The sequence below is a fragment of the Colius striatus genome, chromosome 21 (assembly GCF_028858725.1).
Source record: "Colius striatus isolate bColStr4 chromosome 21, bColStr4.1.hap1, whole genome shotgun sequence".
NCBI classification, from domain to species: Eukaryota; Metazoa; Chordata; class Aves; order Coliiformes; family Coliidae; genus Colius; species Colius striatus.
Genome location: NC_084779.1, coordinates 4,769,279 through 4,781,590, shown reverse-complemented (window position 1 = coordinate 4,781,590; position 12,312 = coordinate 4,769,279). Strand labels below are relative to the sequence as shown.

The following is a 12,312-nucleotide window of genomic DNA, read 5'->3' as shown; positions in this document are numbered from 1 at the left end:
TCCTACCCAAGACAGAAAGCTGGAGACAGTGGGGAGTGCAGCCTGGCTGGCTACAAGACCAAGGCACGTGGCCAGCAGCCCCAGTGAGGGAAGAGCTCTTGCTGGGGAGCTGGTGGTTAACTGGGAGTGCTCATAGAAGGCAGCAGCCTGAGAAAAGGGCTTCCCAGGCTTGTTGCAGGCACCAGCCCTGCTCAGGGGTGGGGGAGGTTGTTGCCTTTGCCCTGTGAGCCTGAGCAGTTGTGGTTCCTCAAAATGAGGCTGCTGCAGTCAGTGCTCGGAACTGCTCGGATGAGGAAAGGCTCTGCCTGGCAGTCCAGCCTGGTTTGGTCACTCAGCATCCCTCACAAGCTGGTTTTTAAGCTAGAAATGAGGGCTGGTTTGCAGGAGGCACTGTGAGCACTTTGGAGTGATGTAACCTGCATCCCAGCTGTGACCCACACCTGGGATGAGGCAATGCATACATTGCATGGTGGGTTGGAAGTAGGGCAGGTAGGTGCTGCAGGGACCCCCAGGAGGCAGGCAGCCTGACCCCTGGCTGCACGACTAGCATGGGAAAAGGAAAGAAGGTGACTTGGCTGGCCCCACAGTACATCCTTTTCCTGAGCAAGCTGCTTGTTGCTGGAAGCACAGAGCAGGAGAAGGAAGGGGAACCAACCTCAGCCTGTGCAGTTCCCCAGTCTGAGAGCGTGGAGAAGATACTGAAAGAAACCACAAGCCCAGAGAGGGGCCGGAGGAGAGCGTGAGTCAGGACCAGCCCCTCCAGCCTCAGGCCACGGCTTAAATGGCTGCCAGGCGAGCAATGAATCCCCCCTCTGCCTCCCCTCAGGTCAGTGTGATTGCCCACACGTGGGTCAGAGGAAGGGACTGGGAAGAAGGGAGAAGAGCCTGCCTGCATCCCCCTGATCCTGAGGCTGCCTCTGCAGCCCCCCAGCCTGGGGTCTCTGCTGCAGCAGTCCCCGGTGGGCAATGGCTGGGGCTGGGCAGCGCTGCATCCCCCCAGCCGGGGGTCCATCTGCAGCAGCTCCCGGTGGGCAATGGCTGGGGCTGGGCAGCGCTGCATCCCCCAGCTGGGGGTCTCTGCTGCAGCAGCTCCCGGTGGGCAATGGCTGGGGCTGGGCAGCGCTGCATCCCCCAGCTGGGGGTCTCTGCTGCAGCAGCTCCCGGTGGCAATGGCCGGGGCTGGGCAATGGCCGGGGCTGGGCAGCGCTGCATCCCCCAGCCGGGGGTCTCTGCGGCAGCAGCTCCCGGTGGCAATGGCCGGGGCTGGGCAATGGCCGGGGCTGGGCAATGGCCGGGGCTGGGCAGCGCTGCCCGGGCCGCCCCGCCGCCGGGGCCGGGCCCCGCAAGCACCGCCCCGGGAGGGCCGGGCAGGGCGGATCGGCCCCGGAGCCACCCGCAGCCGCTGCCGCCGAGAGGTACGTGTGTGCGGCCGGGCCGGGGGCGGCGGGACCCCCGCGAGGGGCTGGGAGCCCGGCGGGGGCTGCGGGACTCGGCACCGGGGAGGGGTCGATGCTGCGGTGGCCGGGGCAGGGGGCGGGCTGGGGTCGGGCAGCCCCCGGGACGGGACCAGGCTGCATTCGGACTCGGGATGGGGGACAAAACCTGGTTGGTTTGAGCCCTGTGGGGCTCGCCCGTGGCTGAACCCCCCCGGGCCGGGGCCGGGACGTGCGGGGCGTCGGGGGAGGACACGGGGGGGTCTGTGAGAGCGGCCCGAGGGAGGGAGCCGGGGGCTGCCGGGCGGGCTCGGGAAGGTGAAATCAGCCGTGGGGACACTGCAGGGGAAACATCCCCCAGGGGCCGGGCGAGTGGGGGCTGGAGCGTCGGGGTTTGGGGGGCAGCGGTGCCGGGGGATGATGACACGGGGGCTCGGGGCACCTCCTCAGCCCCCCGCGGCTATCGGATTGGTGTTTGGGGAGGGAAAAGAGCAGCTGTGCTTTTTGGGGTGCAGCCACATGGGGGTCCGGAGGGGGGGAGGGTGCGAGGTGAGCCCCACGCCAGCCCCCCCCGGCCGGGGCAGTCACGGCTCACGGACCCATCGCTCCAAGACGTCAGCCCCGGGGAAAGGTGCAAAGGACGATGTGTGCACGAGGCTGTTTGGAAAGCAAACAAAGACAAAGAGAAGGAAAGCTGCTCGGGGCAGGTCCGTGTCGGGAGCTTTATGAGCTGAATGTCGGTCAGTGGGGTTTGGAGTTGTTCCTATGGTGCCGTTGATGTAACAGAGAGTGTCCCGGAGCTTTTAAAGGGCTCCAGCAAATCTGTGAGTGTCTCCTGAGTGTTCATTGAGAAAGAAATCTTGCTGGGAGAGCCAGTCAGCAGTTCCAGCAGGGGTTCTGTTGAGCTGGTGCAGCCGTGGCCCCCAGCATGCACAGTTAGTCACGGGGGGTGTGTCAGGCCAGCACGCACCCTCCTGCACCCAGGGTCTGGGACACAGGCCACGACAGGCACAAGGCTCTTAGGAAGCTCCTATCTCTGCTTGCTGCTGTGATTAATCCCTGCAGTGTCGAGGGGTAAGAACTTTGCTCTCCTTGGGTTGGAAGGCGAGGTCGAGTGGGAAGCTCCATGAGGTGGGTGTTTGTGGGGTTGTGAGTTTGGGTGCTGGGAGGGGAGGAATCCTGCTTGCCCCAGGGTCTGCTGGCTGCTGCCAGGTGGGTTTGTTGACTGCTGACAGCTTTGCCTGGATGGTTTTTCCCTCCCCTTAGGTGTGGGGGGAGCAGCATCTGCCCATCAGCAGTTGTGTCCCAAAGCAGTTGCCTGCATTTGCTTGGTGGGGGTGAGTGTCTCTGAGCCTGGTATAGCTGCATTTGGGGGAAAGTGGATTTTCTGTGAGCAGAAATCTAAGAGCACATCCCATGTGAGATGAGCTGCCCTCAGTGTCACGGAGGGAAGCTGCCCCAGGACCTGTGGTCTTGGCTTTCAGCTCACCAGCCCCAGCTGCTGATGGGCTCTCAGGCTCCTTAAAGCTCCTCTGCTGCACATTGTTCAATGAGATGCTGTGGCAATATACCCCTTGAGCAGCCTGCAGCCATCTAAGGCTTTGGATGAGGTGGTGTGATGTCCAGGAAGGGAAACCTCCCAGGTGGCAGTGAGGAAAGCTGTGGGTGTGGGGCTAATGAGCCCAGCCCTCTACCAAAATGACTCGGAAGTATGTGAGATGCCTTTGATTTAATCTGTGGGTAATTACACGGCTGAGGAAGGGAAGTGCCTGGGGAAGGAGGAATGGTTGGTGCCCTGGAGATAGCTGAGTGTCCTAAGGGCTGTCTGTCTGTGGCCAGAGCCCCTGAGGAGGAATTCCTGCAGCAGCTCAGGTATGCCTGTTTCCCAAACTCTGCTCAATGCCTTTCTTGTTCTCAGTGTACTTATTAGGCAGAAGCTGGTGTCAGGGCTCCACCAAAGCAGCTGAATATCCTGTGTGAGCTGTATAGGTGTAACATGCAGAGACATAATCCCCCAGCAAACCTCCATCCCTGTTCCAAATCCCTGGGCTTGCCTCACTGAACACTGCTGCTTTGTGTGGGGCTCCATCCCTCCCCCTGCATTGCTCCTCGTTCCACATCTGCCCCATCGATTCCTCTGTTAGATTTGAACTCTCCTTGGTTCCAGGGAGCAGCAAGGACACGACTGACAGTTCAGGCTGAGGTTAAAGAAGGCAGAACTAGTGAGGCTGATGGCAGTGGGGTGTGCTGGTTTAGTGCCTCTGGAGAGGGGAGATGAGGCTCTGGGGGCTCCCATGGTGGGACAGGAGCAGCTTAAAGCATTTCAGGAGTGGTGGGAAACTGTCTGAGGCAACAGGAATGTCACATTCTGCACCAGAAGGGCAGATGGATATTGTCTGAAGGCTCCAGGGAAGAGTGTGTTATCTGTCATGGAGACAGGGAGAGGTCACAGACCTAAAACCACGGGCAGGCTGCTGGGAGAAGTGGTTTTATCTGACAGGAAACAGCAGATTAGAAAAAGGTGAAAAAGAACCCCAAACAAAACCAAACCAAGCAAGCACAAAGGTGCAAAGTGGAGTCAGAGGGAAAGCAGGAAGGAGACACACTCAAAATGCTGGGATTTTCCCAGGCTGGCATTGCTTCCCCAGGCCTGGGCACACGTGGTGTGTTGGCAGTTCAGCTCCCTTTTCTAGCCCAAAGACAGGCAAGTGCCTCAAACTCTCTGGTTTGGCAGAGCCTGGCTGGGAGGTGTTAGGCTGGCACCAGCTGTGGATGTGTTCTGGGCTTGGGAAAAGCCTTGGGATGCTGCTCACACAGAGAGCTGGGACAGGGTGACAGCTCACTGAGCTCCAGCAGTGCCAGGAGCTCATGCCACTGTGATCTCGGTGGCTGCAGCACCACTATCCCCAAGAATAAGGGCTACCAGTTTGGGCTCCCAAGGTGCTGAGGGGATGGAACATGTGTGTGGGGAGGAAAAGCTGCAGGAGCTGGGGCTGTTCAGCCTAGAGAAGAGAAGGCTGAGCTCAAGGGGACCTCAGCAACACTTATCTAAAGGGTGGGTGTCAGGAGGATGGGGTGACAGTTTTTTCTGGGGTGCCCAGTGCCAGGCCAAGGGGTGATGGGCACAAGCTGGAACACAAGTTCCACTGGCACAGGAGGAGAAGCTCCTTTGGTGCTGAGGTGAGGGAGCCCTGGCCCAGGCTGCCCAGGGAGGGTGTGGAGGCTCCTTCTCAGGAGGTTTCCAACCCCACCTGGTCACGTTGCTGTGCCCCCTGAGCCAGGGGAGCCTGCTGTAGCAGGGGCTGGATGAGCTCTGCAGAGCCCTTCCCACCCCCATCACTTTGGGATTCCATGAACAAATGGTAATGTCCATAAATATGAGTTTAACAGGACTCTGTGTCCGAGTCCATCGCTGGGTTGCAGCCAGCACTGCTCTGAGGGCTCTAATGCAATTACTGCCTTCCAGACTCCTCCTCTCCCCACGTCCCAAACTGTCCATGGCAAAGTTCAAACTAATGTCTGGCTGCTGCACAGGGGTGATTGAGGCTCAGGGAATTTGATTACTCTGGCTTAATCTGTGCTGATTCTTGAACTGGTGGCTACTGGATCCTCTGAGGTTCCAAAGGATGGGGTGGTGGTGGCAGATGCCTTGAGCTGCAGAAGGAATCAGGGTGTTTTGTGAGCCCTGTCACTGTTGTTCAGCAGCCATCAGCAGAGCCAGCTGGCCACATTACAGCATCCTGAGCCCTGGGGTGGGTCGAGCAGCCTTTGCTTTCCCTTGTTTCACAGGAAGCCACAGGGCCCTGAGCTCCCATCCGAGGCGGATGGGGGGAAAGCGCCTTGTGCAGAGTTTTCAGCCCCAGCTGCTGCTCACCCTGGTGCTGTCTGCAGGAGCACAACTGAGGAGGAGTTGTTTAAAGTAAAAGTTAAGGGAAGAAATGAAAAGAACTAACTTCAGATGCCTGTGGGTATTGCCAAGAGCAACAAACGTGGGTGCATTCCTCTGCACTCTTGGCAGGAAGCATCAGCAGCAAAATGTGTTAAAGCCCTGATAGTCTAAACGGGGCTGTCCCTCTGGGTCTCTCTGTTCCCTGGCCAGATGCTTTAAAATGAGCTGGGTATTAGTCTCAATGAGGAGGAATTGGTCAAATCAGCTCATCCCAGCTCAGTTGGGTATCCCTGGGTGTTTATCTCTTGGGCTGCATCTGGCCAGGAAGGTCTGTGCTGCTGGGGCAGGTGTAATGCAGGCAGCAAGAAGGGCTCAGAGAGAGAAAATACTGCCTGACCTGTTGGTTTTCTGTCTCTGTGTGGAGTTTTGTGTGCTGGAGGTTGAGCCCTCGTGTAATGAAGGCTCTGGGAGAGGTTATGGCCATTGCAGGGATGAGCTGGTGGGGATCATGAGAATGTGCTGTGGTCACCAATTAGCAGGGAAGGTGGTTAATGAGAAGGCATAAGCATGAAGGTGAAGGTAGCACTTTGCTCCAGGGGAGCTGATGCTGTGCCCAGGAGCTGGGGCTGGGAAGGGAGGGGAGGCTCAGCCTTGGCTCAGTGTTACCCCCATCTCTGATCGTCTCATCCAGCCCAGGGCTGTGGTCAAACCCCTTGGAACTTCCAGCTCCATCTCCAAAAGGCACAGAGCTCTCTGGAAATGCCCCTGCATGAGCAGCTGAGCTCTGATGTTGAGAATTGCTGTGGAAAGGAGCCTGAGGACTTGATGGCTGTAACTGGGAAGGGATGGGGGTTGGGCTGCCAGCAGCCCTGGGAGCATCTTGGGAAGAGGAAGAGCTGTGGTCAGGAATGTGTCCTGGTTTGAGGTTTGGAAACCTCCTGAGAAGGAGCCTCCACACCCTCCCTGGGCAGCCTGGGCCAGGGCTCCCTCACCTCAGCACCAAAGGAGCTTCTCCTCCTGTTCCAGTGGAACTGCTTGTGTTCCAGTTTGTGCCCATCACCCTGTCACTGGGCACCACAGAACAAAGACTGACCCCATCCCCCTGACACCCACCCTTTATGTACTTGTAAGTGTTGCTGAGGTCCCCCCTCAGCCTTCTCTTCTCCAGGCTGAACAGCCCCAGCTCCTGCAGCCTTTCCTCATAGGGAAGATGTTCCCCTCATCATCCCTGTAGCCATCAGGTAGAAGCTGACGTGCAGCAGGCTCCAGGCTCAGGGGATGTTTGGGGAATAGATTTTTATGGGCTTTCCCCCCTCAAATCATCTAGAAATATGGTTTAGGACTGGTGCTGGAGCTGCACACTGGCTTTCAGAGGCAGGCTGCAGAGAGCTGTGTCTCTGGCAGCAAGCTGCCAGCTGTGCATCACACTCCCCCTCCTCCTCCTCAGGCAGCCCTGGAGCTCCGTGTGAGCTCATCAGCCCCGTGACTGCAGCGGGGTTTGCCCCATTCCCTCAAGTGCATATTCATCTCTCGTGATCCCATGACAAAGGTGTTGCTGCTGGAGCCTGAGCAGGGAAAGGTGATGTCACAGGAGGGGGAAAATCCAAAGGTTGTGGAGGGCACAGGAGCGTGGGCACTGCCATGGGCACTGCCGTGTGTCCTGCTTCCGCCTGACTCACCGCCCTGGGGGTGGCATTTCACCAGGAGCACGAGATGTGGAGCATGATCCAGGGCAGGCTCAGTCCCAGGGGCTCTGTGTCCTGGTGGTGGGGCTGTTGCTGGTGTCTCCCAGGGAGTGGAAGATATTATCTGCTGCCACGCCACCTGGGTGCCCCTGCCAAAAAGCCTTTGGGGTGCATCCAGGTGTGTGGGTGTGTGCAGTGCTTTGGGGAAAGGCTTATCCTGAGCCCTCCCCTGCTGAATGGAGCTGGAAATGTCCCAAGAGGAGGCACAAAAGCTTCCCTTGGCTCAGGGAGGTGCTGAGAGGTGCAGGAGGTGCAGGTGCCCCCCTGGCTTTGGAGTTTAATGATTCAGAGATCCTGGTGTAAATCATTGGCAGGGCAGCGTGGGATGGGGATGAAAGTGGGTCTGGCTGTGGGGAAGACTGTGTTGCAGGTGAAGGGAATGGTGGAGGGAGGAGCTGGAGCTACTCAGCCATCACTTGCCTGCCTGATGGAGAGGTGAGGTTCTATGGTGTGCTGTAAGGAGGCTGAGTACAGGTTGGATGCTGGGGGCTTTGTGCAGTGGAGCAGTCATGGTAACCAGGAAAAATCCCAGAGGGAGAAAATCCATCAAGGATTATCAAACCAGAGCAACCACAGGGCAGGGAATTCCCTGGGAGGACAGCACTGGATGTGTGCTGCTGCACCCCATCTGCCAGGGAAAGGCACAGCAGAGGCCAGCTCAGAGATACTGGAGATTTGGGGGTGAGTGGTTTGGGGCTTCCTTCAACCCTCAAGTTGCAACACCCTTTTGCTGAGCTGACCAGTGTCCATCTGTGCTGCTCCAGAGCCAGCAGCAGCTCCTTTCTCTGGCCACTGACGTCAGGGCAGCAGGGTCAGTGCTCAAGCAGAGACAGGAGCAGGCTCTGCAAAGCCAAAAGAAGAGCTAATTCAATGGAGAGACAGACTTGTTATGTCCAATCTCCTGCTTTAATCTGATTGCCCAGGCTGCAGGGTGGCACAGCCAGGCATCTGTGTAACACCTTTCAGGCACAGAGATGATGCAGAAGCTGAAATCCTGCCTGCATCCAGGACTGAGGTGCTCCAGGGGAGCCAGAGAGACTTCCCTGAGGTTGGTGGATATTAAAGCCAAGAAGCAGCAAAGGGTCGTGATGGCCAGCAAGGATCCTGCAGCCAACTGAAAGGAGAGCTTTGTAGCCCTTTGCATCATACTGTGCACTAACCAGAGCTTTCCATCTCTTCCCAGAGCAGAGGGAAGCGCACTCATGCGAGTGGGCCTGCAGCCCCCTGAGCCTGGCCTGGCTGTGAGCTGCAGGCAGCCCCAGTGACCCCAGCAGCAGCAGCCATGGCCCAGTCCCGGACCAACGGCTCACACTACGCCCTGACAGCCATAGGGCTGGGCATGCTCGTCCTGGGCATCATCATGGCTGTGTGGAACCTCGTCCCTGGCTTTGGCCCCCCTGAAAAACCCACCCCCCACCCTGGGAACAGCAGCAAACCCGACCACGGCGACGGGGCCGTCCTCAAGAGCAAAACCTTCTCGGTGGCCTATGTGTTGGTAGGGGCAGGTTTGCTGCTGCTGCTGCTCTCCATCTGCTTGAATATCCGGGACAAGAAGAGGCAAAGTGAAGATATCATCCATGTGCAGCACCAGTCTGCAGAGCCCTCGCAGCAGGAGGACAGGTGAGGCTGGCTGGGGGAAAGGGAGTGGGATCAAGTGGTGGAATGAAGCTAAGAGCTGCTATTAGAGAATGGTGGGGGCTGGAAGGGCCCTGCAGAGCTGCTGCAGCCCAACCTCCTGCTACAGCAGGTTCCCCTGGCTCAGGGGGCACAGGAACGTGTCCAGGTGGGGTTGGAAACGTCCTGAGAAGGAGCCTCCACACCCTCCCTGGGCAGCCTGGGCCAGGGCTCCCTCACCTCAGCACCAAAGGAGCTTCTCCTTGAGTTTAACTGGAATTTGTGTTCCAGCTTGTGCCCATTACTCCTTATCCTGTCATGGGGCACTACAGAAAAAAGTGTCACCTCATCCTCCTGACACCCACCCTCTAGGTACTTGTGTCAACAAGATCCCCCCTCAGGCTTCTCTCTCCAGGCTGAACAGCCCCAGGGCTGCAGCCTTTCCTCCTCACACACATGTTCCAGCCCCTCAGCATCTTGCTGGCCCTGCACTGGCCTCTCTCCAGCAGTTCCCTGTCTCTCTGCAGCTGGGGAGCCCAAAATTTGACAGAGCACTCCAGATGTGGCCTGATCCTTCCTCAGAGTCAGGAGTGAGGAAAGGAAGGCTGGTAGTGCTGTGTGCTAGATGAAAAACCAAGCCAGTCTCTTGATTTAGGGCTCAAATATGTTGTGGAGGTCAGGAGGGAATGACTTCAGATCTATTTCTGGTGCTGTAGGTGAAACAGAGTGTGTGTAAGCTGGGGTCTCAGTGGAGCTGTGGCTGAGACGTGCTGCTCCTGGCTTTGTCCCCACGCAGCAGTGTGCCAGGAGGGAACACCAACGGCAGCGGTTAATGGTTAACAGCAAAGAGCAGGAGCAGTGCTGCTGGGAGCTGGGCAAGGAGCAGGAGATGCAGGACCTGCTGTCTCTCTCTCCCTGGGTGCCAAACAGCCTTTTGACTCCAGTGGCTGGAAATGGAGTTTAGACTCTGAGATCCTCAACTCAAGAGAGACAGGGAACTGCTGCAGAGAGGCCAGTGCAGGGACAGCAAGATGCTGAGGGGCTGGAACATGTGTGTGAGGAGGAAAGGCTGCAGCCCTGGGGCTGTTCAGCCTGGAGAAGAGAAGCCTGAGCTCAGGGGGATCTCAGCAACACTTCTAAGTACATAAAAAGTGGGTGTCAGGAGGATGGGGGGACACTTTTTTGTGTGTGTGTCCAGTGCCAGGGCAAGGGGTGATGGGCACGAACTGGAACACAAACAGTTCCACTGGAACTCAAGGAGCAGCTCCTTTGGTGCTGAGGTGAGGGAGCCCTGGCCCAGGCTGCCCAGGGAGGGTGTGGAGGCTCCTCAGGAGATTTCCAACCCCACCTGGACACATTCCTGTGCCCCCTGAGCCAGGGGAACCTGCTGTAGCAGGGAGTTGGGCTGGAGCAGCTCTGCAGGGCTCTTCCAACCCCCACCACTCTGGGATTCAGGTCTGCAGGGCTCTCCTGTTTGCTCAGGACACTCCAATGAGCAGAGCAAAGGCAACTGCTGCAGCAGCCATGATCTAAGCAAATACAAGGTGTGGGAGAAGGCCCCTGATAACTGTGGTCTCTGGTGCAAAGACAAAGGGGTGATTTTCCAACCCATTTGGTCACGTTCCTGTGTGACCTGAGCAAGGTGGGACCTGCTTTTGCAGGGAGGTTGGACTGGATGATCCCTAAAGGTCCCTGCCCAACCCCTTCTGTGATTCTGTGTCTCTGAAATGTGTTCTGACCAATTGCCAAGAGGGGAGGAGAGGAATCAGTGTTCTGCTGGGGGCACAAATGCCAGCTGTGCAATAGGAAAGGGGGGTTTTGGTCAAAGAAAGTGAAGCTCAAAGGTGGATGTATGTACAGGGAACTGGTACATAAGGTAGAAAGGCAAGTAATTGATTAAGGTTTTGGGGGTGGTGGTTTTGCTCTCTCCACCACCCACCCCAAGTGGAGCTGAAGCAATGAGCTACTGACAGCTGTAATTCCTCCCCCTCTAGCCAAGAAGAGGATGAAGACACATCTTCCCAGTACTACGTCCCCAGCTACGAGGAGGTGATGAACACAGGCTACTCTGAGCCCAGAGACTTGGACAGGAGCAACAGGATCAGTGTGTCCCTGCCCTCCTACGAATCCCTGACGGGGCTGGAGGAGAGCAGCCAAGCTCCAGGAGCCACGGGCACGGAGCCTGGCCGGCACAGCTCCCGCCTCAGCAAGCGCCTCAAGCCCCTCAAGGTCCGCAGGATCAAGTCAGAGAAGCTGCACCTGAAGGACATCAGGTTGGACCTCAGCCAGGGGAACACCAGCATCCCTGTCACGATAGAGCCACTGACCCCTCCCCCCAAATATGAAGAGATCCAGGAGAAAGTGCCAGAAAGCAAGGAAATGACTTCAAAATAGAAGAGGGATGTGTGATGCTGATGGGGGTGTTGGTGGTTGTTTTGGGGTTTGGTTTTAAAAGCACACTAAGAGGGGCTCAGGTTGGGGGTGCAGAAGCAGTCCAGAGCTCCCAAGAAGCAGGGATGTGGAGGACACAAGGGGTGCACAGGGCTGTGGCATAGGGACAGGAGATGTTTTTCCCAGGACTGGGCTTTATAAAAGACTCTGAGGAATTAAATGTGAACGCCAGTAGGTCTGCTGGCCTGAAGGAAAAGAAGGCTGCAAGTGCCAAACAGTGTAGTCTGTGGTGTTTTACAGAAGGATCACCCAATGTAGCTTCTCACCCTCACTCCTCCTTGCACCAGCAAGGCTCCTCCAAGCCACCAACCTGATACCAAACAAGGATTTTTTTTTCCAAGTGGAAAAGGACAACTTTCCTATTTCTTGGTTTTGGTGCCTTTTTTCTGAGTAAGGCCAATGGCATTGCCAGAGGAGCACTGCAGCTTCCCCAGCTCCCATCTAGGGCTGTGATGGTGGCCCAGGGCCAGCCCCTACTCCTGCCAAGGTCTGTGCTTGCTGGTGGGAAGTGGGCTGAGACAAGGCCCCGTGCTCCTCAGGGGAGAGGATGGAGTTCTTGCCTCAGTTGCCTTCTCTGTCGTGTTTTGTGCTGGGATGTGAAGGGACTTGTCTGAGGCGAGTGAATAAATCTGGGGGAGGGCTGGGAGCTGAGTGCACCACTGCCAGGAGGGTGTGCAGGCTGAAATCACTGTGTGTGTGTTCAGAATAAATGTTTTATACCTTGTCTCTCTCTCTATGTGTGTGTGTGTGCCCTTCCCAAGGCTTGCAGTGGGTCAACTGCTTTGGGACAGATGCCTCTCCACAGCCAGGTGCCACCTCCTGAGCTTCCAGCAAAGCCACAGAGACATTGGCACATTCAGCTGTTTGGTCCAGGCTGAGTTTAGATGATGTGAATCTCCCATGAACTCAGAGCAGTGTGTGATGTTGACAGGGATGTAGTTGTGGACCATTCAGCAGAGGCTGGCTTGGCAATGTGGTTGATGTGTAAGAGGAGCACAAGTGACCAAAACTAAGACAAAGAAGAGATGCTGGTACAAATCCCCACCAGAGTTTCTGTTGGTTAGTTGTTATTTCACATTGCATCTCTTAATTTCTGCTGTTGTGTCACAGAGATTTCACTTTGCTGTGCCCCAAGGTGTCATCTCAGCTGAGCAAAGGGACATTAAATAAGGGTCTCCCT

General features: G+C 57.1%; 1 protein-coding gene across 1 annotated transcript; it reads left to right on the top strand.

Moving 5' to 3' along the window:
- Nucleotides 1–1,371: 1,371 nt before the first annotated feature.
- TMEM51 (transmembrane protein 51) lies at nt 1,372–11,804 on the top strand. Its single transcript, XM_062013023.1, has 3 exons — nt 1,372–1,415; nt 8,251–8,687; nt 10,676–11,804. Exons 2-3 carry the CDS (start codon nt 8,350–8,352, stop codon nt 11,073–11,075), a joined length of 738 nt encoding a protein of 245 aa, XP_061869007.1. The 5' UTR covers nt 1,372–1,415; nt 8,251–8,349; the 3' UTR covers nt 11,076–11,804.
- The last annotated feature ends 508 nt before the right edge of the window (nt 11,805–12,312 follow it).